The sequence below is a fragment of the Strix aluco genome, chromosome 29 (assembly GCF_031877795.1).
Source record: "Strix aluco isolate bStrAlu1 chromosome 29, bStrAlu1.hap1, whole genome shotgun sequence".
Taxonomy (NCBI): Eukaryota; Metazoa; Chordata; class Aves; order Strigiformes; family Strigidae; genus Strix; species Strix aluco.
The window spans coordinates 2,162,092-2,187,759 of NC_133959.1; the positions used below are offsets into that span (position 1 = coordinate 2,162,092).

The following is a 25,668-nucleotide window of genomic DNA, read 5'->3' on the forward strand; positions in this document are numbered from 1 at the left end:
CTCTAGAAATCCCTGTGCGCAGGCATAGGGCAGATTCTGGGCTGATACATCACTGCAGCTGTGAAAAACAGCCTAAAAGATCCAGCTTCACTCAGGCAGCAGGGATATTTGCTTGGGCAAAGCAGAACTTTGTGAAGAAAAAAAAAATATTAAAGGAAGAGTTGACCTAGAACCCTCCTTGAGGGAAAGGGGCAGGAAATGGCCAAGTGGCCAAAGAAAATGAGGATGAACTATTGCCAGGCAGGATTTAGGGATCATTTAGACTCTCTGGAGAAACAGCCAAGCCAGGCCAAGCAGGGCAGTGGGGTACAGTCAAGCCAGGCAGAGAAGTGAAGCAATCCATGAGGCTGATTTAAGCAGGGGAACAGCCTCCGGGGCCGGAGAGGAGGCTGGGGAGCGGGTTGCAGCCAGGCTGGGTCAGGGCCAGGCAGCGACAGCCATACTCACTCAGGCACTGCAGACCGCTTTTATTTCCAAGAGGCTTGGCACACAGTGAGCAGCTGGTGCAACTGGAGAAAGCCCCTGGCACAAGCTGGTGCCCATTGATCTCTTTCCACCTCTCTTTTGGCTCCTTTGTCTCTTTCTCCTTCTCTTTCTCTTTTGGCTGCTCTTTGTTCTTACCCTGGAAGGAGAGAAAAACACAGCTCTGTTACAGGCCTCGCACTGCCCACACATTCCTTTCCCCGCTGGTAAAAACGAGCATGTGGAAAGCTGGTGCGCAGCAAGTCCAGCAGGCACCTTTGTGCCCGAACCTTTGGGATGGTAGGGCTTTCCCCAAATGCCTTCCTAAGGCTTGGCCCAGTCCCTCTGGGCTAGATCTGTGTGTGATGAAGGGCAGGACACCACGCTGCAGCACGTGTCTGTGCCTCTGCCGGCTCTCCGTGCCACTGTGGGTGATCCAGGCAGTCACCCAGGCAAAGCACTTCTCTCTGGGCATGCATAACTCATGTCAAGAGAGCATGAGAGCAGCCAGAACGTGCCCTGGAGCGAGGCTCAGAAATAGCATGGCCAGCAGGGACAGGGAAGGGATCCTACCGCTGTGCTCGGCACTGGTGAGGCCGCCCCTCGATGAGTGGGTTCAGTTTTGGGCCCCTCACTCCAAAAAGGCCGTTGAATGACTCGAGCGTGTCCAGAGAAGGGCAACGGAGCTGGTGCAGGGTCTGGAGCACAGGTCTGATGGGGAGCGGCTGAGGGAACTGGGGGGGTTTAGTCTGGAGAAGAGGAGGCTGAGGGGAGACCTCATGGCCCTCTACAACTCCCTGAAAGGAGGGTGCAGAGAGGGGGGATGAGTCTCTTGAACCAAGGAACCAGCGCCAGGACAAGAGGGAATGGCCTCAAGCTGCGCCAGGGCAGGGTCAGACTGGCTCTTAGGAAGGATTTCTGTCCAGAAGGGGTTGTTGGGCGTTGGAATGGGCTGTCCAGGGCAGGGAGTTGGGAATGGTCAGTGTGAGGTTCATGGTTGGACTGGAGGAGCTTCCAACCGAGATGATTCTGTGATTCTGAAGGCAGGCTGAAAGTTGGGGTCACTGCCCAGTGCATGCTATTAGAGGTCACAGTGCATCTGCTGATCGATATAGAGGCCCCAGCCACCCAAAAGCAATCCAACTAACTGGGGTCAGATCCCCTTTTCTTCTTGAAGAATTCAACAATTCCTTCCACAAATTCAGCATCTCTCCCTCACCTTATCCTTCTGCCAGGACCCGGTGACACGGCTCCGCAGGGAACTCAGACGTCGCATCACTTTTGTGCCTTTCTCTGCTTTATCGCTTTTTCCACTGTCCTCATTTCTGAAACAAGACCAAAACCATCTTAACTAAGGGGAAGTTAACTGGCCAAGCACAGTTCAGGGAGATCACTGATGAAGTTCCTCTGAAGCTCTTTACAACCCCATCTCTGAGCTTTCCATCTCCTGGAGGATCTGGCTCAGCATCAGTCATGTAATTCATTAATGGGACATTTGCAAAATAAGGGGCTGAATTTTCAAATTATTTGTGTGAGTTCTGACTGTCTCTGGTTTTGTTCAGTTCCATGCACAACGAGGCCCCGATCCTGGCTGAACCACTGCAGATACCAGTGTCCAGCTTAGATGGAGCAGGGCTTGAAATCAATCTGCTCTGGGAACACAAAGTGTGTGGGTTACTCTCTGTCTCACTTACGTATTAGACAGGAACTCAAACCAGGTGAGGTTTTGCTGGGAGGAATCGTCGCCTTCTTGCACACAAGCTCTCTGCTTTGCCCTGCACAGGGAGAAGACATCAGACACACAGCAAAGAACACAGGAGCAGAACTTTTGGGCCAGCAGAAAGGCTCATCTTTGGAGACAGGGCAGGAACAGGTTTTGGGTTACAGAAGAGGCATATGAAATGCTACTTCTTGCAATTCTACCTGAGTTTCACTGGAAGAATACTGTGGTTCTGGTAGCCTGGGGCTTTGACCCTCAGGGACCAAGTGTCATTTGCCAGGTGGGTCCTAGGCAGAGCCATGACCTCCCCACCCACATCCCTCTCCCAGACACACTTACCCATGATAGTGTTTCAGCTCATGAAGTACCTGCTGGACAATTAGCCTACCAGGGATGGGGCAAAAGAAAAGTGAGAGATTAGAAAATGTCCTTGCAAAGACATTCTGCACCCCACAAAACATCTGGCACTGGTTTACGACCAGCTACTCAACTGTGCCCCAACATGGAGTGGGATGTCCTTTACTATTGCATCTCTAGTAGCTCAGATACACTCAAGAATCTCCAGCATCTCAAACCAGCCAGGACTGACAATACTTACACGTGGTCTGGGGACACGTGGTCCTTCTCCAGCATCTCCAGAGCAGGGGGTTCAACATCTGCAACACAAGACACTCTCAGCAGGGATCCTGGTTTGCCTTTGCAGAGCACCATTTGCAAACTACACAACTGGACCCCATTAATCTTGCTGGGCCCCCACTCTGCCTTTAGTGAGGAGGGAAAAGTGCTGGGAGCAGTTAGGGAGGGAAAGGCTGCATTGCATTTCTGTGAGGGAGGCGGACGCTCCATCGCTTTTCTGTGTTACCCCTCCATTCCCCAGTCTGCATTACATTAACTTCTGAAGATCCTGCTTGCAGCTAGAGGGTAGGAGCTGATACCAACCCAGAGACCCTTCCCATGACAGCCAGCTTCTTCTTGGCTTCCTAGGCTGTGCTCTTAAGAAGTCTCTACAGTTTGCTCTGGGGCTGTCCTCACAGGTGAGAGAGGTTAATGGATTCCAGCAGCACAGCGAAGGCCAAAATTAAGTTTACAGGAGCTAGGGTGCTTCTGTTTTTATAAGGTTTTTTGGCTTTCAGTGCAGAAACCAGAACGTGATAGCCTTGTCCTGGAGCCTGCTCTCTTACCAGTATGCACGGTGGGTTTATTACAGGCATTGCTGTCAGAAGGGGCCTGCCCACAGGCACATATTTGCCCCATTCTTTGGGGTGCAGGAGAAGGGACACATTTTTGCCCAGTCAGATGAAGCAGTGCCCTTTGTTCCTGTGAAACCACCTTTGTTTTTTGTGAGTAGGGACTGACTAGTGCACCAGTCACAGAGAGGTTCTATGGCAATGTGTCACTGGGGATGGGCATGGCTGAGCTTAGACTACACTGTTAGCCAGGACCAGACTCAAAGTCAGCTTGACTTCATTTTAGGAGCTCCTGGGACCATGTAGAAGGGAAGGGCAGAGGATGTCTAGACTTGCAGAGGCTACATCTCCAGCTTTTTTTCTTCTTAATCACAAAGACCTTGAACTCGTTTAGTGCCATATATAGTCTATACCAACCTTCCATGGCTGGAAGAGAAGTGTCGAAACTGAAAGGTATCTGAGAGGAGGCAACCGTCTCACAGGTTGATGGGACAGACTTTGACCTCAGTCTCTTCCCGTTGCTGCCACATTCCTGGAGAAGTAAAAAGTCGTGGACATCTTTGGTCCTTTGTGCCCGAGGGGAGCCTCCGTCGGGGCACAGCGTGGCTGGCAAGGTGTAAGGCAGGGAATTTCCACTTTAGTGCCAGTGATCACCCCTGCCTTCCCGCAGCCACCTACCCTGCGTGCCCACCCTGGGAGCCCCAGGGCACATTCCCTTGCTGCGTGGTTTGATACCTGTGGTATTTTGGACCACAGGATTAGATCAAGACCCAAGATATCACTGGGAACAGGCTGACTCCTCACCCTTTCCCTCTCTTGTTTTGTCAGGGTTATGATGACAGGACACCATAAGGCCCAGCTGTTTGTTGGCTTCAGGTGTAGGCTCCAGGGAGCTGGGAGCAAATGACACTTGTGGCTGAAACCTTCTTAGGCACTTCTCACTTTTATGGGATGCATAGCACTGTGATGGAATTGTTCTTTTAATATTAATTGAATCCAAAGTTATTCCCCAAAGGAAAGCACTGTGAAAGGGGGGGTGATGCTGCTGTCTTCAACCACCTGACAGAGGAGTAGAGAGAAGATGGAGCCAGACTCTTCTCAGAGGTGCACAGTGACAAGAGAAGAGGCAACAGGCACAGGTTGCAGCAAGGGAAATTCCAGCTAGATGTATGGGAAAAGAGGGTTGTGCATCAGCCAGCTCCCAGGGCCTGTCCTGGAGCAGAAAAAGCCCATCCTTGCTGAGATCCCTGCAGACCTCCTGGTGTACCTGGTTGCAATGGTCTGATGAAACCACAGTTAATGTCTCAACCATCCGGTAAAGAGCTTTGGCAAAGGAAATGGTTTTTATGGGAACACCAGGGCTGTGCAGGTAATGGCAGGGAGGTGGGGCAAGAGGAGGGGGTCCTGCGGAGGTGGGACCACACTTTTTGGAGGCTGAACTTCCCTATCTTGAGTGACTCTGTGAAGAGCCCGTAGCAAAGGTGTTTTCATAAAAGGTCAAACAATGGTCACACCTGCAGGGAGGAGGGAGTAAATCCCCACCGACCCCGCGCCCACTGACTCATTTTCCAGAAGAATCTGAAGGTACAAACTGTGCATGTACCAAAAGCAAGGAGAATTCCAGAAGCATAAACTGCGTGTGATGCCTAATTAGCCTAACGAGTCCAAGTGTCCACCCGGAGGAGGGGCAAGGAATTATAAAAGGACACAAGTCAAAGCCCAGGGTGGCTGCGCTTCTGCGGAACTGGACCCCTGGGCTGGCTGGACCGACGATGGAATCAGGACTGGTGAAATCTTCCTTTTTGTCTGTCTTTCTCTCTTTTCTTCTCTCCCCTTTTCTCTCCCATTCTTATTCTGTATGCCCGCATATAAGGCAAGGCTTGTTTGGGCCTGTTTAAGGCTTGTTTGGGCCTGTTTAAGGCTTGTTGGGGTATGGTATACGATCTGCCACTAGTCAGTGTAAGTTTAATGCCTGTTGCAGAGGATGCAAAGATTACTGACAAAGTTTCATGCCAATTATCTGTTGTGAGCAAATAAAAATTGAGTTGTGCGAATTGGAGAATCCTTAGTGTTGTTTCAGCTTAATCCTGACCTGGGAATCGGCGAATCTGAGTCATTGTCCCGAGAAACTGGGACGTGACACTGGTTCAACGCTGGCCTCGAAGGAGCCCAGCCTGCAGCTGACACCACGAGTGCTGCCTCCCGCGCCCCTGCTTGCCCTGCTGCCCATATGCACGCAGCCCTCGCACACTCACCGCCTCCTCCAAGCCAGGGCTGACTGTGAGGCTCGGGCACAACGGCTCTATCTCCACTTTGATCACCATGCCACCCCCACCGCCGCTCCAGGTTTCCAGTTCCCCTTTGGGCAGCTGAAGGGCCACGCGAGGCTGCGGGCAGGCCTGGCTCCCCTTCTCCACATCCTCCTGCTCTGGGTCGCTGCCCATCTCTGTGGCATCCAGGCTGAACCTAATTCAAGGAAGAGGAACAAGCTGGTTTGGTTTAGCAGACCCGTCCCATTGTGCCAGGCACGGCACAGCCCCTGCAATGTCCTGGCCTTGGGCGGACAGTCCTAAAGAGCTCATGCAACTGGGACAAGGAGGGTGACCACAGCAGGCACATGGAAAAGGAAATGCCAGGAAACATCAGCCTGGACACCAAGTCCTGAGCTTGTTAAAAACAGCTTCTCTGGCTGCCATCAGCAAGTTCACGAGCTCCTTGGTCACCCGGGGTGTTTAGTGCCAGATGGCTCTCACTGGTCTTTTAGCAACCCCTGAGACTGAGCAGCCACCCAGACAGCAGCCTGCCTCGCCGGCGTGAGAGCTGCTGCCCTGTTAGCTGCAGTGCCAGGAAGGTCCCTCTGGGCATTTAGAAATGGCAGATGTTGTCATTTATCGAATCATCACTGTGGCATCATGTCATAAATCCTGCTCCCACTGGGCCCCAGCTTCGAGGAAGGAAAAAGAAATCCTCTTCTGAGAACTGAGGGATGGACCAGCTCTCCCAGTGCTGACCAGCTCCCCCAGTGCCCCAGAGTTTCCTGAACACCAAGTACTGTTGCAGTGCCAACAACATAGGAGCAAAATGATGGATAGGGCTCAGTGGAAAATCTTACTCTCTGCATGGGTTCTGTCTACAGATCACTGTCACTTCATTCCTGCTGCCAGAGACAGGCTTCAGGAAGCATTTGCTTAGGGGACAGCGGGGCGTATTCCCCTTCCCTGGCCCCGCGCTCGCACATGTTTAATCACCCAGCGAGGGACTGATCGAGCCCCTGCCACTGACAGCCGCTCTGCGCCGCTGCTGCTCATGTGCCTGTTACACAGCATAAACTGTGAATGATCCCCGGCCCGTGGAACAACAATAGGTCTGAGAACCAAAGTCTGGGCTTGATAAAGAACTGCCAAGATTTCAGGCTGAGATAATTTTAGGGTACCTTATAAGGAGGAGAGACAAAAATAGTCCTTGCTGGCTTACATCTCACTCCCCGTCATCCGGGAGATCAATACATTTGTCAGCAGGAAAAGCATGCGTGTAGGAACCTGGAGCCCAAGGCATCCATGTGGCAGGAGCACAGGAGGACAGGAATTCCAGGCCTGGAAACCCCTCCCAGCCAGAGCTCAGCATCGTGCTAGAAAATACGCTCTCCGCAGCCACGGGGAGGACAGAGGGCTGGAGGACACAGGCCTCACCAAGCCGACTCTTAGGCAAGAAGAAAAAGGATTTGACAGAGCTCTCTCAATCCCTCTGGGGTGGGCAAAGTTCCCTTTGAGCCAGAGTGTGGAGGCCATTAGGGCAGCTGATACGTTTCAAGGTTTTCTCTAGACAGAAACGAGCTCTCCCTGGATGAGAGCTCCTCTTCCTGGCTCCAAGATTGGGAGAAGAGGGTCTTCCTCCTGCCAAGGAGACATTAAAGCCTCTTGCTGTCCTAGCATCTGTTCCTCCACATCCCACCCAACATGAGCAGTGGGTGTCCAGCTGCTTTGGCAGATGCTGACGCGGGAGGGAGACCACCCAGCAGCAGCTAGAGCTCAGGGCAGCGTGATCACTCCAGACTCACCATCATTGCACTGAATATATCAAATATTGCTCACAGTCCTGCTGTACCTGCGCTTGCAGTCCACGGGTGATAAAGGGCTCTCCCAGCTGTGCCTCCGAGAGGTGGACATAGATCTCACCAGTGTGGGGAAGGACTCCTTGGCTTCCTGCAGGTCCAGCTCTTTGTCTGCCTCTGCAGGACACTCAGAAGTGCTGGTACCACCTTCTGGCACTGCTGCACAGGAGCAAATGGGGCCTTTGTTCAGAAAACAGCAGTCGGCCTTGCCGTAACGTACCGAGCAGGAAACAGGATTGGAAAAAGCAACATCCACAGACATTTTGCTCAGAGCCCCCGGTCTCTCTTCCAATAAGCGAACGGCAGACACAGCCTGGGTTGCTTGTTCTGGCCGCGCTGCCGTCTCTGGCGCTGCTTTGGTAATTGGCGGGCTCAGGAGTCCCAGATCCCTGTAATACTCCGTGCCGTGGAGAGCAGAGTCTGAGAGGAGATCCTCCGTGCTGCTGTGCGAGTCCGCCGCGGGGACATCCAGCTCTGTGGAAGATGAGTCCTCCTGCAATGGCAGCGACAGCTTAGCCTGAGCGCACAAATCCTGTCCAAGGGCTTTGCACCCATCCTGCGAAGGGGACACCTCCCGTGCAGAGCCGGAGCTGCTGTTCTTTCCCTTCTCATGGCAAACAGCCCACCTGCATCCAGCAGGGCCAGGTCTGCAGCTGGGTTTCTCAAACCAGACTTTCTAATAGTCGTGCTCTCTTACTGCACCTCGCAGCCAGACCGGCCCCAGCCCCAAAGCTCGGCTTGGTAAGGGGCCAGACCAGCCCCAGCCCCAAAGCTCGGCTTGCTAAGGGGCCAGACGAGCCCCAGCCCCAAAGCTCGGCTTGCTAAGGGGCCAGACCAGCCCCAGCCCCAAAGCTCGGCTTGCTAAGGGGCCAGACCAGCCCCAGCCCCAAAGCTTGGCTTGCTAAGGGGCCCGTGGAGGTTGTCTCCAGTCCCTGAGACCTCCCCGTGCCTTATTCCCCCTAACAACAATACAAACACATAGGTGTGATTTTTCCCAGCAGCAGAAGCAATATAACCTTGTATTCCTTGATAATCTGGATTGATACCCCTTTCCCCATTCTTATTCCACCACAGAACCCTCTGAACATGGTGCTGACCACCCGGTTTGCTGATGCTGGCTGCTGCCTCACACGGTGGTGGCAGAAGGAAAGAGGACACTTGCCTTTTCTTCAGCCATGCTGGTGCAGAAGGTGTCATCCTCAGCGATCAGGGATGGGAGGAAGCTTTTGGGGTCGGGGTACTCCAAAGCAGGGGTGCTGTGGTCAGTGAATTCCCGTAAGCAGGGCTTGCAGTCGGAGCCTGCAAGACAGAGAAGGTCACAGCAGGTAACCAGATGGCCAGGAGGGATGGAAAATCCGCCACACACAGACAGGTGACATTAGGCAGCACCAAAATGCTCCACGGGGCCCTCTGCTCCCTCACCCCTTGCAGACAAGCACTGCCAGGCAGTCTTGGGACCTCGGCAGCCTTGATCCTGTGGGAACCTGCTGCAGGGATTCCCTAACAGCAGAAACCTCATCCCTCGAGCCACAGCATGTGCAAGGGCAGAGACCAGGCTTGCCCCGTCCCAGCCAGACCCTCGTAGGATGCCCTATGCTGCAGAGGCTGTTTCCACAGTAAAACAGAAGAGTTAAACACATTTTGATGGCTGTTATTGACATTATGGACCTTTAAAGCAAAAATCCATGAATAAAAATACTGACAGTGATTTTATTTTCATCCGTAAGGAATAAAGGATGCCACTGGGAGGCCAAATTGGAGGCATGTTAGTGACTCCAGACAACACTGAATATGCAGAGCAATAGCGGGAGCACGTAATTCTCCCGGTGCCAGGTGTCTCGTGTGGACTTTCCCCACGCAGAAGTGCTAAGTGAGTGTGAACCTGAGTGTGTGTACACCATCCAATAACTCACTGAGAAACAAAAACACGGTCTGGACGAGCTTCATGGTACAACAGATCGTCCAGCTGACTGAAGCACATTCCTATGTAACGAGACACACTGTAAACGTTAGCCATGATCTCTAAACCATCGCATGACTCACGGAGGTCTTTTATTCCTTTGAGATACATACAGCTGAGGAGAATGGAAAAAAGCCAGGCTGTTGGCCGAAACACCGTGGTGGATCTCTGAAGATCTCTGAAGAGAACAATAGCAAGAGACTCTAAGCGGCCGTATCTATCCAATGGGAAAAAATGGCAAGAAACTGCTAGAAACCCATCCTACTCCAGGAGAGCCAAGTATAAAAACATTCATATGAGGAAGATATTGTTAAAAAACACACTCTTGGAGACCTCGCATCCTGCTGTGAGTTTTAATGCTACATGATGCAGCCAGAAATTGCGGGATGCCGACTAGAAAAAGGCAGCGAATGGGAGGGAGAGTTTGGAGGTTTGTTCCTTGGATCCCGCTGCACACTGCAAATGCCAGATTTTCTGTTTTAAGGAGTGTTTGGTGTGTTTAAATGTGTGTGGTAATTTCAAATGGCGGTCTACAAATAATATGGAAAGAAAGCATTCTGTGAAGGCACTATTTTAATTAAGGGTTTTCTAACTATAAGAGCAGGGAAAATTTGAAACAGGCCTTCTAGCAAAGTTGTAGAATTTACTTCACAAGATATTTTTAATTAGTAGACAAATTCCTGCCCAGGATGTCCTTGAGCCACATCTATAATGCTCTACCTGTAAAACTGGCAGAGGTTTAGTGAGCTCTTGAACATCACCTTTTGCTTTCCTCAGATGCACCTGGAGTGCCTCTATTCAGCTTGTAATCCAAAATCAGCCTTTTGAAGTGAAAACGCATTAGAACCAGTGCAGGTTTTGGTGTGAGTTTGTAAGAAACAGCAACCAAAGATGTCAGTGGGCAGTAAAAGCCACTAAACCTCCAAAACAGGCTGGGATGAAGGCTAAGGTAGAACAGACCCAAGGGGAGCAATCAGGTTGTGGGGAAGGGCCATGGGGGACCAGGACAAATGGTTCTTCCCCTCATAGAAGTCCAAGGAAGGAAGAAAAAAGGAGATTCCCTGCTCTTGCCATCTCTTGCAGCAGTGAACTGCCCTCGGGGAAAGCGGCAAAGCCCTGAGAGGCAGCAGGGATGTGGCTGCAGGAGCTGATGAACGCTGTGGCCTGATGGAGGCTGAACCCTGGCCAGCAGGTTTAGCTAAAACAAAGAGGTTTTTTCCTCCCAAGCAGGGTCTGGCCGTCCTGCCAAGGCTACTCTGGGCCTGCACCAGGCTCCAGGCTGCAGCTCTGAAGTGGATCCCTGGAACAGAGTCAGCTCCTCGGAGGCCTGGAAAATATTCCCTGTGCTCTGCCTGTGCCATGCAGGGCTCAGGATTTGGCCAAGACATAGGCTGCAGTCAACAGACCCTCTCCAGGCCCACCCAAACGACTTATATCCTCCTCGGAGACTTCAGACGCTGCCGTTCAACACGCGATAAATCAGGTTTGCAGCCAGCCTCTGGTGAACTCGGTGGCAGCACATGGCGCACGAGGGGCTGCGGCGACGGGGAGACCATTTTAGGCAATGTGTGAGCACCGGGCACGACAGTTCAGGGCTCCCCGCATCGAACGCCTCCGTCGGCTGATGCTGGGCTGGCACCACGTACAGAGCCGAGCTGTGCAGATAACTTGGGCAAGGGGGGGCTGCTGGAGGGGCTTACGGGGGGAAAAACGCTTTCAGGCACCACATTCTGGTGTGGTGAGCAAGGAAGGACCAGTGGGGAGCATGCACAGGAGGGAGACTGTTCTGGGGGGCTGTGAACATCCCTATATCCACAATTGAGGTAGTCACCCAGATATCAGCAAACACGACTGACTCTGGAGCCCCTCGAGGCTCCTGGACTCTGGGCTTGAGCCTGTTTGGAAGGACCCGTGCTCCGTCTAGCTGCGGTGTGGTGTAAGGGGATGGGGCATCTTGGCTCCCCAGGCGCTGGCAGACAGCAGCGTTCACCTTTACTCAGCTGGAGCTGGAAATGGGATGACAAAATGACACTTTCAAGAACATACGCTGTTTGCTTTAGGAGAACATTAAGCAGATTAGGTCGTGCAGTTGCTTAATTTGCCTCTGGCCGGGGACCATAAAAGGTTATTGCTGCGGGGAGCAGCCTCATCAGAGGAATTCCCAGGGCAGAGCTGGTGAGGAAGCATCGCTGGCTGGACTGGGCAGGTCCCTGCACACGAGCGGGGCTCTGCTGCACTTTGCCAGAGCTTCCTGGCAGGCAAAACACGACGACTCCAGGCTTCTGTGTGGGGAGGAAGGAAGTAGTGACAGGCGTCCAGTGCATGTGACAGTCTGGGACAGTCTCAGGGGTTTTGATGCCATGGGGACAGTGGGATCAGCCAGCGGAGCCGGTTTGTCTCACGAAAGAAAACTCCGTGCTGCTGTAACTGCGGGCAAGGCTGCTGGGAGCCCAACAAAGATTTTAATACTTCCAAATCAGGCCTACAGTCAAAACTTCCCTCCTGCAACTGCCTTTGCTGATTCCCCTCGGACGGGCCGGTCACTGGAGATGCACCCGCAAGTGTCCCAGTGGGAGAGAACACGCGCGCAGCCAACGCTGGAGCGAGCTCTGCCAGCCTGCCCCGCTGCTCGGCGCAGGACGCTGCAGGTCCCCGAGTGACCCTGGAACCGGGCTGGTGCTGGCGGGGGAAACCTCAGAGAGCTGCGAGCTCTCGCCATGCAGATCACATCCTCCAAGCATCGAAACACTCTCTGCATTTCCACCGGGGAAAGGCCACAGCAAGCGCGGTGGGACAAAGGCACCGGTCAGTTCTGCAAAGTGAAACAATCCCAGGAGGAAGGAACGACCAGAGTGCCTGGGCATTTCCCAGCAATCACGGGTAGAGACTGTTGGGAAACCACAGAGAGCAGCTCGGACAAGAAACAAAAATTATTCTATCTCCTCCTGGCTCCGCACCAGCTGCCCTTTACATACCGCCGGGCGGGATGGCCAGAGCTATAGGGTAAAACCTCTGTAAAGCAAGTGCTAAACTCGCTGTGCTAAAATCGGATGAAGCGCAGTCCTTCGCCTGGTCTGGGCCCCACATCGTCGGCCGCTGGCAGCGGTGGGGATTGGCTCAGGCTGGAGGAGGGGAGAAGATAAGCTGTCCAACACTGTAACGTACTGTACAGCGAGCTGCTGCCTTATCGCTGCGTTTGGGGCCTGGGTTTTGGGCATGAAGAGCCAGAGGAGTAGGGAGCCAGCACACTCCGCAGCTCGCCCTCAGCTGAGGGGTCTCGGTGGGGCGGAGAGGGATTTGCAGCCCTCTGATACTCTCCCAGTCACAAGAAGGAGCCACTGTGCAGCTTCCCCTGGTGACTGCCAGGCGCCGAGGGAAGGTCCCACGCGGGCCAGCGAGTGCCACGGTGCAGGACGCCGGTGCCAGGAGAGGAGCTGAGCGAGACCCGAATGTTTTGTGCCCACAGCACAAGCCTCAGCGGGACAAACTGCTGTGCAAGCACGTGCTGGGGGCAGAGGGCTGCATCAAGACACTCTCCAAGGCAGTCAGTGCTTGTGAGCATTGTGAGGCTGATTGATTTATTAGAGAAATTAGCCCACCTGAGCCTTCCCAGTGAGCCCATAACCACCCCGGCAGGCATGGCACTGGGGAGGCTGGAGTGGGGTGTCCTAGCTGGGGCTCAGGGAAGCTGCTTGGGGGTCACCACAGATCAGAGCCTGTGTGACCCTGCCTCCTGCTCTGAATTAACCTTCCTTTGACTGTTCAGTTCGGATCTTGGTCTCCTGCACATCCACATCGCAAGAGAACTGGGTGGGTGAGGGATTAATGAGGGAGAAAAAGTATCAAGAGCTCTAATGCCACAGATAAAGGTACCCAAAAGCAACAGCCTGAAGAGTGTTTGCAGGCAAGGACAGCAGTGTCTGGCTCCTCTGGGAAGCAAATGTCCTGCTTCCCAGGGCTCTCACTTCCCTCCTTCCAAGTCACGGCACTGCCTGCAGGAATGAGGCCAGTTCACACAACTGCTGGCATTTTCCATCCCTGCTGCTGGACACCGTGAAGCCCAGATGGTGCCACACAAACTGCCACGGCTCCGACTGTGCTCTGAACATGGGGACTCTGCTCGTCAGCCCTCTCTGAAAGACTGGAGGAATCTTTTCCCCAGCATCTGCTCAAACACCAAACTCTCGACATAAGGCTCAGCCCTCGGCGGGCAGCCGCGCAGAGACAGCTGTCTGCAAACACCGGGACCTCCAGCTCACTGCCAGCAACGAAACAAATTTATTACAAAACCAGAAGGCTGATATTTAACCCATTACCCAGCTCTGAAAAGCATTTATGTGCCTTGAAAAGAAGACGAAACAGAAGGAAAAGCGTTAACCAACACTTAGGCTGTGTTCCTGCAGAGAGGAGCGGGGTGCACCCAACACCAAGCCCTGCCCAGGGACCCCAATGTTCTTCGCTACCTGCTCGTCCGGGACGGGCTCTCCCGACCGCCCCGCAGCAGCCCAGCTCCCCACACACGGTCCGGCCGCTCACCCCACACGCGAGGCCGTTCGTTACCTCGCTTAAAGGACCATCTCTTCTTCCAGCGCTTCGAAAACGATGGCCAGGAGTGGTTGAGCAGCGAGTCTGACATTGGGAAGCTCTGCGAGCCCCGTGCGAGGTACAACCCCAAGCAGGAGACAGCCTGGAGCACAGCAGAGCTCAGCGCGCTCTAAGGCAGCACTGCAGGCTGCAGCCCAGGGGCTGCCAAGGGGGGAGTGGAGAAGCCAAGTGTTTTGTCAGAAGTATCAGCTGATGGAAGTTGTAGCCAGAGAGAAATTCCTGGTCTCTGGCGTTCCCACCTGTGTGACGGGTCAGTGACTTCCTACAGCAGGGCCCAGGGATTAGTGGCCCCGCAGCACACACAGCCCCTGAACGCTGCTGGAGGCTTGCAGATAGAAACAGAAAGCAACACATCATAACCCCCTTCCCCTCCCTGCCAAAGCCTCCCTGCTCCATTCATGACTATCAGCTGTCAGCCTGACAACCGCCACCTTCAAGGCAGTTCTGCAGGGGCAGAACTTTCACCTGGGTAAGAGTCACCTTCACCGTGAGCGCAGGGTAAGAGCTAAGACCACAGGCTTGTTATTTGCACCTTTGGCACCGTTTTCAAGTGCCATGGCAGAGCCTCCGCAAGGGAAGGCGTGACACCCTGTCTGCAACATCAGCATCATCGTGCAGCTCGCAGCAGGTCTCATCCCCCAGCAAGGACCTTTCTCCAAGCCCTTCTCAGCTCTCCCATGCAGGGAGGCAGGTGGGAGCTGTCTCAGCTGTCTCCAGCCTGCCCCAGGAGACCAAACTCCCCACCCTGAGGTCTCCAAGCCCGCTGCTCCTGACTGGCACCAGCCCCGCAGACCAGACTGGCTCCACGCTTTGCTCCCAACCCCTCGATTAGGCTGAAGAAGCTGAGTTTTACCCCTGTGCAGCTGCTGGGCTCCTGAGCCAGACTGAACCTTGTCCCCGCTGTTCAGCTCACACTTGTGGTCTTGCTGAGCAGAGCCCAGCCAGTTTGGGCATGGCCACAGGCATCTCCACGGCATGGAGCACACACTGGGCTGGTGTTATGCAACAGCAGATGGCAAAGAACATTTCCCTCGCCTGGCCGCAAACCCCAAAGCATCATCTGGCCCAACACAACCCTCCCCACATCCCCTCTGCTGCGATCTCCCTGATAACATGGGTGCCCAGCCCTGAAGTGGGCACTTTGGGGGGGGATTTGGGGGACCAAGCCAGTTGTGGGCAGTGCCAAGGTGTCCTTGCAAACCTTCAGCTGTGGCGCAGCAGCAGCAGGAGCCAGAGGCAGCGCCCAGAGGGTGTTCAGCCACCCCAGCACTGCCCCGGAGCCAGCCACGGGGACCTCATCTCCTCCTCTTCACTCACAGCAGAGCGAAGCTCCGTGTGGGCTGAGGGTCCCCAGCCCACGTGTTGCCTTCAAGCACGTGCAGGGGGGAGGCTGAACGAAACCCAGTACTTGGACTTTTGGCTTCAAGACAAGCTGCTTCCTCACAAGGCCCTGAGGAAGATGAGCGACAACCCCGTTGTCACCGGATGGAGCTTGTGTGGAGAGCGACTTACCCTGAGGGCTGGAGGCATCTCTGGCGGGTTCCCCGTGCACACTCGCACCTGACAGCCCCGGCTGCTTCTCCAGCTGCTGGAGCAAAGCGAGAAGCGGAGACTCATCGGGGAAGCAGCAGCCGTGTGGCTGATTTGCTCACGGGGGCCTCTGGCTCAACCATCTCACCGCTTCCCCTTTCCGATGGCACAAACAAACCTGCCTCTCCCATGCTGCAGTTCCTTCGACAGCGGCCCCGGTGCTGCCCCAATGCTTGTTCCCACCCTGGGGGGGGTTGGGGCTCTGGGATGCTCCAGCAGAATCGCCCAGGGCGGGGTTTGCACCCCGAAGTGCCCGGTGCAGGGGCCCGGAGAGCCACTGAACCAGCGATGGCTGCAAGGACAGCAACCGCCGCAAACTGCTTCCTGTTCCGTTCAGAGAAAAACCGCTCGGTGTGTGCTGTGAGAGCCTGGCACACACGGGCTGAGCCCGCGGGCCCGTTGCACCATCGGCCATCAGCCTCCTGCCAGGGGCAGCGAGGCCTTGCACAGGGCTCCTGCTAACGAGTCCTTTGTCTTTGCTGCCGTGGGTTGACCTTGGGCAGCAGCAGAGGCCTCCAAAGCCCAGCAGGTCTCAGCCGTACACGGGGTGAAGCGATAGCAAAGCACAGAACTGCCTGTGCTGGCCACAGTCATCCGTGCAGGTGAGCGGGGTGATGCCCCTGCCCCGCCCTCACAGGCAGAGCCCCCGGCACGGCCCGGGCTCAGGTTTTTCAGCACAGCCGTTTGCTCCTTCCCAACAAGCCCCAGCGCAGGCTCCTCATCCCACTGCCCCGAGCACACGCCAGCCCCAGCCAAGCCCTAATCGGAACAAGATCCGCTCACACTCCAATTACTCAGAGACCGCAGCTTTGGCAGCACTTGGAATAGCAATTACCCCGTGCTCCAGGAAACCACAAGAGCAAAGAGGAATTAAGGTTTAATTTCTCTGAAGTCCACAAGAGCTTGATTAGTATCAGAGATCAGGGCTGCTCCTAAATACCAGGCAGCTGCTCCAGCTGATGGGATGGTGAGTTGTCCCCAGCCTGAATGAGGATGAGAACTGCTCCTCCTGCCCAGTGTCTGACACGGTTTGGGGGTCACCGAAGCGGAGCCGCGCAGGCTGCCTGGGAGAGCGATGAGGGATAACGGCACCGAGCCTCCGCAGCCTCTCCGCAGCATCCCAGAGAGCCCAGCAGGCAGCAAACCTCCCGTGACAGCAAGTTCAAGTTTGTGGCTTTGATTAATTTTACATTTTAGGATCCCCAGAGAACGAGCCTGTGCCAGAAGAGGCAACTCCAAAACATCTTAAAATGCCGGTTTGTATCTCATCACTCCCGTGGTAAGAGAACTCCAGCTGGGCTCAGAAAACGGACGAGGTCCAGCGGGGCTCCTCGGGGTGCCCAGCCCAGGCGTGGGGTGGTGGGCAGAGCTGGGCCAGCTCCCGTCGCCTTGGCCAGTCCCACGTTCAGAGGCACTAGATGGCATCAGCACCGCACGCTTTCTGTTCAACCAGCAACACCATCTCCCTCCCAGCCCAGCCCTGGGCCGGGGAAAGTTACGGAATTTGTCAGGGACGGGATGAGGAGTGCACTGAGGATTCACCTCGACCCCGCTGAGAAAGAGGCGCTTTTTGCAAAAGGAAAATCGTGCTACTTGCTCTTATAATAATTAATTGTGTGCGTGTCAGCCGATATCCCTGGCTCCTCGTGAGGGGCAGCGCGGAGAGCAGAGCTCCACGCGGGTCCAGGGCAGCCCCAAACCACACGTTCAGGTCGGGCAAGGAAAGCCCATCGCCAGGGCCGAGGCGTGAGGAGCTCAGGGCTACAGCTGGGCTGTCGGCCACGGGGCTGGGCAAGTCGTGCTGCGGCTGGACAGAGCCGTGGGGAAGGAAATATTAAGCCAAAGTTATTAATTCCCCCAGCTGCACCCTCCCGCCCCGCTGTCAGCCCCCGCGAGGAGCCCGTGTTGGCAGCAGCTCGGGCTCACACGGGCGGTGGCGATCCCGAGGCGACGGGGAACAAGGCAACACAAGGATTTTGCTGACTTGGAAGGGAAGCAGGATATCTTAACTGAGCGACTAAATACGGCGAGAAGAAAAATAGCAACAGTGAGTCCCCACCTCGCCGGTGCAGCTGATGAGGAAGGAAATCTCACCTCTGGTGAAAGAAACTAAGATTTAAGTTAGAAAGATTTTTTACACTTCCAGAGCGGCGAGACGGCTCCCGCCGCAAACCTGGTTACAGCTGCTCAGCTGCAGGACGGGGATGAAACGCATCCTCAGACTTTTAAATTTTTTTAAAAAACTGCCTACAGGGAGGGAAGCCTGGGTCCACGCATGTGGCAATAACAGAATTACAGTACAGAGAAGCAGCTCTCGCTGTTTCAGGAAGAAAAAAAACCCCTTTACCAATGTTTACCCGATGGCATCAGGCTGCCGAGAACCCCACGGTGAGGACACAGCCCAGTGCGATCGCCCGAGCCATCAGGCAGAGGAGTTCAACTGGCTGCAGACCACAAGCCTATAATTGGCAGATCTGTATTTTTTTTTTTTTTCTTAACACCATTCATTTTGCAACTGAAAGTATTGCTTATTACAAGATACGAATTTAGTGCTTTCTCTGTGGTAAAGCAGCATCCAGTGCTGCACAGACAGCAGACACAAAATGAACAGTTATTCTTGGATAATTTATTCAGAAATTTAATATAAACAGTTAATTGTTCAATATTCTGACACACAGCAAGATTTTTTTCTTTCTTAATATTCAAAGATTTTCTGTACATGTCACTGCTTGGCTCTTATATATGAAAACATTGAAAAAATAAATCGAGGGGGAAAGTTTTTTTTTCCTTCCTTTTAAAAAAAAAATCATGGCACATTTGATCCTTTATTTCAAACAAGAGGTATCTGCAATACTATTTGCATTCTGGAACCTTAGATATGCAGAGAGAAAGGTGGGAGCAGCAAGATTAAACAGGAAAAAAAAAACAACTGACTTCACAGAACATCACTTAACATGTAACTGAAAGTGTCTAGTTTATTTAAGAGCAAGCAGAAAGCATTTGCTTTTGGCTGTGTTTGATAAAGCCGATGTCCAGTACCCCCATCCAGGCAGGTCCTCAAACACAAACTGCTGTGTTGATACTCCAGGAATAAAATCATTGCCCAAACTGAAGCAAAAGGTAGTACTTTTCCTTTTTAAATAGCGTTCTGTCTTTTCAGATTTAGGAGTGGCCTTTCTAAAATTCTCCCTCAGTTTTCATGGGACTTGATTATAGGAGAAGTATTCAGAAACTAAGACGGTGGACGTGTTGCTGGATGCTGCTGGGAGAATCTGGATTAGCAGAAGAGCTTTGGTATCGAGTTCAGCTCGGATCTCTCAGGCAATTAGTCCCGAGCTCAAGCTTTACTGGTGATGCTGGGACTCAGCTAAGCGAGCACGTCTGTGCCCATGTTTAAACTCTGCTGATGGTTCCTCTTTAGCTGCCAGAACTACCCCAGCTCCTCCCAGTTGGTGAGACCCTGCTCCCACAGGGACATTCTGGACTGAGAAAAAGCTGCTATTTAGTACCATCAGTTGGAACACTGGACTCAGAACAAAGCAACTACCAGAAAGAGAATTTCATACCGACTGCAAATCTGTTGGCAAAAAAATAACGACGCTGTAGGAGTTAATACTAACTTTATTATACAATATTTAAAAAGTCATTTCTCTACCTGTCCCCTTACAGCTTGCATTGTGCTGCAGTTAATTTGCTGAAACTGCAAGAATAAGTGCTTACTTTAGAGAAGGACAAGCAATTTCATTGTAAAAAGAAATACACATTTAATGACAGCAGATTTGCTAAAAACGGTAGCTTTAGAATTGCTTTTGAAGAGTCGGGTTCCTCCAAAAGTCAATTGTACGATTGGCTTCGCTCTTGCGCCGCTCGTGACAAGGCAAAGCCGCGACAGGACGGGCTGGACGTGTTACTGCTCTTACACCAACATTCACAGACAGAAGCCAAGCAGAGTTAACACAGAGCCAAGCAGAAGGTAATAAAAAGGCCAAATTCAATTAAGCTCATACGAATACCAAACTAATCTTATTTTGAATGTCATGTATTTCTGAAGTAACTATTGATTCCAAATCAATTCAACAGCTCCTCTCCCTGGACCACATGCACAGGAAACTACGAGGGGCATCGGTGGTTTCGCGGCGGGGAAGAGCTTCCCGGGAGCCTCCCCACGGCGGCGGGCAGCTTCGAGGGAGGCTGGGACACAGCGAGGGGATCACAGGGATGATCTGCAGGTTCTTGCTCACTCCAGGCTCTGAACCGATCTCACAATGGATCACGGGAGCACCTAACACAGCCTTGAGAGTAAGGTTTTTATGGCACAAAGATAATTTACTTTCTGACTTGTAAAACAAGGTTCCAGTCTTGGTATCGGGAATCACCGCCCGCAGTGAAGGGCCCAGAATACCTCGGGGTCTGCCTTCACGTCACAGCGACATTAAGAGGGAACTCGATTGCCTCCCTCCCTCCCCTAAAATAGAGGCTCACGAATAACCCACACAGCACCCTTTTTGCTCCTGTCTTTTTCCCATTTGCCTTCATCATAGTTAGGTCAGTAACACAGTAAGAGACTCTGAGGTTTTTCCAAAGAGATACCAACATTATACGCAACATACTAAAATTAAGCAGAGTGTCCCATCACTATAATACAAATTTAGGAGAAAAGAGATATACTACCCATAAATTAAGAGTACCCTTTAGCAACCTCTTCCATACCAACACAGCTGCTTCACGATCAACAGAAAATATCCTCCTTGCAGCGTGGTCTAGTTCCTACCACCATTCCCAAGCCAGTGCTGGCACAGTTTATGTTATTAGCTCTTCTATTTTACAACACAATAAGAGTATTTACAAGCAGCCAAGCAAGACACGTTTCTAACCTAGCAGCCAAGCTTTGCGATGCTGCGCTGTACTGCAAGAGAAGTACCAGATTTGCAAGAGGCGTTCAGGAAGTGGCAATTGAATTTAACGTGCAAACGTTTCTGAGAAACCTCTCCAGTCTCACGCTTCAAATATTTGCTCAGTGAAAACACAGCAGAGCACAGACAGCTGTTCTGTATTCCTCCTGCTCCACCAGCTTTAGAGACAGTGAAGCTGTGGCTTGTTGCTGTACCCTCCCTGTCCCCAGACCGCGCACAGGAGGCTACAGCAGCTCCTGAACGGGTCGGAGAGTCTGTCCAGCTGCCCCGGGCTGCGAGCGGGAAGTTCTCTGCCCACTAAGGGCAGGATCCAACCCTCCAGCAACTGCTACCTCAAGAAAAGGAAGGAAGAGCTTCCCGGTCATGGCTGCCCTCCTCCAGCCACGCTACCTGCTCCCCTGCGCTACCGCTTGGCTCCTCCTCATCGGCAGCGGCGAGTGCTCGTGCTCCTGCTGCCGTTTCCTCACCCCGACGGGGATTATGCTGGAGCAACCAGCAGCAGCTCCCCCGACGAAGGGCCACACGCCCTCCCGGGCAGGAGTCCTTTGCAACACCCTGCACAGAGAAGGTTTCGTCTCGCACGTGCCATCTCGACTCATCCGCGACCCCGGTGTCTCTGAACAGGCGTTGGTGAGATCCAGGTGAGGGATTTCGGCATCCCCGGGGCGAGGATCTTCCAACACCAGAGACCAAAGTGTCAGCTGCGGGCTGGGAGTAAAGGGTTTTCCAGAAGTGAGAGCTGGGCTTTACGGGTGATGTTCATTTCTTCTTCCTAATTGTATAGTCGAGCATGTGTGATCTTTAACAGCCACGAGTGGCAACTGCTAGTGTTATCTGTTTTTTTAAAAAGGGGAAAAAAGATATCCTAGCCACTAGTACCTAACGCCTTCCCTCACCCTTGGCACAACGTAGGAAGGATGACTGGAATCATCTTTACGCACACTACTGGGTATGAACAGCTGCTCCGTGTGGTGCGGAGTGAAGATGACAACGAGCCATGTGAGCAGACTGCCTGTCCCCAAAGCAAAACACGTTCTCCCTTGTTCAGTGATCTGAGTGTTGCAAATCATGTGTACTCACAGGGCCAACCAATATCAACCAAGTTTAAAAGCCAGACCCAATACAAGGTTCCAATGTTCGTTTGTAGAAAAGATCTGCCATTCCCACAGTTATGATCACTGCAATTTAAAGTGTTATCGAAACAAGGCCATGCGGGGAAAGGTTTATTTCGGGAGGTCACATCCTACCAGCAGGGCTCTGGGTTACCTGTGTGCAGTGAGAAGGGCAGTGACCAAGATACCCCAAATCCAACTCCGACAACAAGGGCTGGTCACAGTCCCTGCTCCGCACCAAGTGCTGCTCCAGAAGGAAGCAGTCTACTCCTTTAGGTCATTAGTTCACTGAAGTCCAAACATTTAAATGGCTCTTTTGTTCCTTTTTTTTTTTTTTTTTAAAAATCACAACAGAACTGAGAGGATGATATGAGAATATCAGATCCAAATTCATAAATCGGTTCCTTTGGTCACTACAGCTCAGATCAGCAATAAACAGTGACGAGCCATTCTCCCACCCATTCCCTTCGGTGAATGGTCCCTAGTATTGGAATCAGCTGATATTGATTTTCCCTGATCCACAATAGGTCCAGACCAGAATATTTGAACAGGTTTAGAGGTGCGTAGTATTAAAAATATCCTTAAGAAACACTGAGGTAGACTGCACCAGAACAGGACAAAAATAATCCCACCACATCCACCTGCCAAGATTTTACGGATACAAATTTACATGTTCTGTGTGTTTAAGAAAACAAATTGTTTGCTGTTTTTTTTTTACAGTGTTTTATATATTAAAATAAATAAAAAATTCTAATAAGAAAAACTTCTCTTCCTTAGAAAAGTGTGAGAATATGTCTTCTTTCCTGCAGTGTAGTATAGAGCTGCTAAACAGTTACTACTTTGTAAAGCAGAAGAAATGTAAACGAGGCCTTTTGAAATCAAAGGTTCTTACCATGTCTGGACTGGACATTTTCCATCTAACTTTGTGAGCGACCTGGACCCTCCCCCTTTGTCCGAACCGACCGGATCCAAGCAGCGCCAAGGCCCGACAGCTCGTGCTGGGGCACAGAGTCCGTCGTCCCCCCGTGGTGCTGCACCGGCCGGTTTAGCTGCAGCGTGGCTGAGGGGAGGGGGCTCGGAGAGGCGCCTCCCTACAGGCTCTGGCCCCTTTTGTTTCGGTTTCAGGGAGAAATCGGCTGCACCGCCCTGGCTGGAATAAAAAGCCACAGAGCAGCTCGGCGTCCCCACTCTCACTGAGTCAGGAGAACCCCGTTTTCTCCCGGCAGAGCACGAACTGGCTCTTGGACTTCTCCAGAAGTGGAGGACTGAGCATCTCTCTCCCCTTTTAAAACCACCTCCTGTGTGACAAGGGCCTGCAACATCCATCATCTTCATTTCTTGCTTTAGCACTTCTCCCTGCCAGCACACTCCCTCATCACTACGAGACACGTTTAGTTTCACAATTATTTTCTAACATCTTACGCTAATCAGCTCTGTCTTTTATGCAAACAGCAGCGAAACAAAGCACAGTTCAGAAGACAAAAGCTGACATCCCGAAGGGCTGAAAGCAGCGGCTAACGCACGCGTCCGGGGAAGTCTGCGGGACACAGCGCGGGTATCTCAGGAAAACATCGAAGGCCTGGAGGCAGCACGAGGCCGGACGCCTGAGCAGCAGCAGACAGGCAGCAGGTAGCTAACCACAGTCACATTCAGCTTCTGCTTCACGTGCAGAGCCAAGAGCCTTGTGCTCTCCCCCCTTTAGATCGGCTTTAGCGTCTCTTTTTTCGGTTGGAGTTCTTGCTCGTCCTCCCTTGCCGGCTGCTTCTGCGGCACAGCACGCACAGAAGGCGAAGCAAGGGACGCGGGGGCCAAGGAGTAGCAGGACTCGGGGCCGGGGTGTTCTGGCGTCCTTCAGCCCCACAAACCAAGTGAAGTCCCAACTACTTTATCTCAGGGCTTCGACTGGAGCCGGCTGACTGCGTTGTATAAATCATGAAAGTGTATTACAAAGCCTTGTCAAGTATAAACTTAACATGTGCTTCATAGCTCCTAAAAGGGTAATCGGCTAAAATTAGTTCATTCTGAAATCTTTGGACCACTTTAAGACCAAACAATCCCCCAAATTCTCCCCTCCCCGAAAGGATCATCAACAGTCAATAATTTATATGAAGTTAAAATTTAAACTAAAGACATTTTTAAATATGTTACAACAAACAATATATATACTCAATGCTGTAAGGACAGAAAACTCTGTATCTCAGGTCAGGGGACTCCGACTTCGTTTGGTCTTGAAAGTACCCACAAATCTCAGATTTCTGCTCCTTTGGCTCCCAGCACATTTTCCTCATTTGTTAATGAGAGAAAACCTACTCCCAAGAGTCCTTAGTATAAAAATAATCTGTTTAGGATTCAGTCACTCCAGGGAAATGGGAAAAAAAGATAAGTACACACTTCCAAGAAGAGGAAAGCTTCTGTGAGAACATACAAAACTTATGTACAAAAAAAAGAAGTGTATATTTTGCTATACATATACACCCCACATATATATACTGCACACACGCACATACACACACACGCACGCACCCCTGGGATTTAACCCATTTGAAAAGTATGAAAGCAGCAGCTATTGGTCAATCTGAGGATCTGGCGCGTCCGACCGATGTGTTGAATCCTTCAGCTGTAGTGAAGAGTATGCCTGAAAGCCTGGAATTCTACTGGAAATGCTTTTGTCCTGCAGAAGTTTTGTTCCACACCGTTAACGCTGTAGCTCAGATACCAGCAAATTTCACGTCTTTTGTTGGCAAACGTGGATGCTCCTCCTTCAGTTCAACTTACACGGTCGCTTCCTGTTTTGAAACCATGGTTACAGAAGGGACAGCAGCCATGGAAACCTCTTCCATTTATGTTCACAGATAAGTCCACTGACAACCAGTCAACTTGGCAAAAAAAAAAAAAAAAAGAAGTATTAATCGTAAGATGATTAAAAATCTGAAGAGTTTGTAGATGTGTGTCATACACTGTGGCAGCAATAACAAGAGTCCTGAGATTTGTGGAGGGGAAAAAGCAGACACAACCCTTGGGCCAAACAGGAAGCGTTAGGAAGGACTTGACCTGGGCATGGAGAGAATCCGCCCGTTTTTCTTGCCACCGTTCATGTGAGTGTAAGGTATGTGCTCCTCATAGTTCCCCTTGAGAGCCATGGAGGGTCCGTTGTCCCGCCCCAGGACTTTGTCCCTCTGCGAGTACGAGGAGGGATCGAGGGGAATGCTCTCCATGTTCTCAAAGTCCATCTCGTACTCCTCCGTTTCCAGAGGTTTGTTCTCCTCACTGTAGAAGAACGAGACCTCGTGGAAGCTGGGGTGCAAGTCCTCCTTCAGCATCTCGATGATCTCGATGAAGGTGGGGCGCATTTTAGGGTTGTACTGCCAACACATCTGCATCAGGCTGTGCCTAGAGCAGGACAAACAAGGGTCAGGGGTAGGAAGAAACAATCTCACGTAGGCTGGGCTGGCACAGACCAGGACTGGTATCCACGTCAGACCACCCACCACCCACGCTACTCCTCTGACACTCCGAGTTGTTTGTTCTCTTTCCAGTCTCTGTATTCGCCTGTAGATCCTGACACTCCTTTTTTTTCTCTATTTCTGTCTAGATCAAAAATTCCTTCCAATTCCTTCAATTGTTCTTAACTTGGCTTCCGAAGGAAACAGGGCTGCAGTTCACATACTCTGTGTGTGCCTGCACACGCTTATAGCCAAGTCACAATTTTTTAATTAATTCAATTTTAATTTTAACTCAGCCTGAAAGATAACAAAGGTCCTAAAACTTCAAGGAAAATAGGAGGCTGTGCAGAGGACAGAGGTCCTGTAAACATCCCACCCCAAAGAAAGGCTGTGGCAAGAGGTCATATGTTATCAGACACTGTGGAGGAAGGACTTAAAAGTAGAAATAAAGTTTCAAACTAGAGTTTGTAACTGGCCATGAGAGACAAATGCCCAGGACAGCAGGCTTTTTTCATACGGATACTCACAAAACATGTTTATTTTTTGACTCTGGAAGTGCTGTTTT

General features: G+C 52.1%; 2 protein-coding genes across 3 annotated transcripts in view; both read right to left on the bottom strand.

Annotated features, from left to right (window-relative positions):
* Window positions 1-15,637, bottom strand: part of ARHGEF18 (Rho/Rac guanine nucleotide exchange factor 18) — a 52,658-nt gene extending 37,021 nt beyond the window's left edge. The window contains exons 1-10 of one of the 2 annotated variants that reach the window (XM_074808460.1): window positions 15,558-15,637; window positions 8,643-8,779; window positions 7,474-7,973; window positions 5,625-5,835; window positions 3,787-3,901; window positions 2,781-2,838; window positions 2,522-2,566; window positions 2,157-2,237; window positions 1,682-1,787; window positions 448-622 (exon numbers count right to left, since the gene is read on the bottom strand). In XM_074808460.1, the coding sequence (XP_074664561.1) occupies window positions 448-622; window positions 1,682-1,787; window positions 2,157-2,237; window positions 2,522-2,566; window positions 2,781-2,838; window positions 3,787-3,901; window positions 5,625-5,835; window positions 7,474-7,973; window positions 8,643-8,657 (1,306 nt within the window). In that variant the 5' untranslated portion in view covers window positions 8,658-8,779; window positions 15,558-15,637. Of the gene's footprint in view, window positions 1-447; window positions 623-1,681; window positions 1,788-2,156; window positions 2,238-2,521; window positions 2,567-2,780; window positions 2,839-3,786; window positions 3,902-5,624; window positions 5,836-7,473; window positions 7,974-8,642; window positions 8,780-14,000; window positions 14,351-15,557 lie in introns of those variants that run through there. The other variant, XM_074808459.1, reaches the window with a different exon arrangement.
* Window positions 15,638-19,238: 3,601 nt separating this feature from the next.
* Window positions 19,239-25,668, bottom strand: part of INSR (insulin receptor) — a 56,493-nt gene continuing 50,063 nt past the window's right edge. Inside the window, exon 21 of the mRNA XM_074808462.1 lies at window positions 19,239-25,050. Within this exon, the coding sequence (XP_074664563.1) occupies window positions 24,696-25,050 (355 nt within the window). The 3' untranslated portion in view covers window positions 19,239-24,695. The remainder of the gene's footprint in view (window positions 25,051-25,668) is intronic.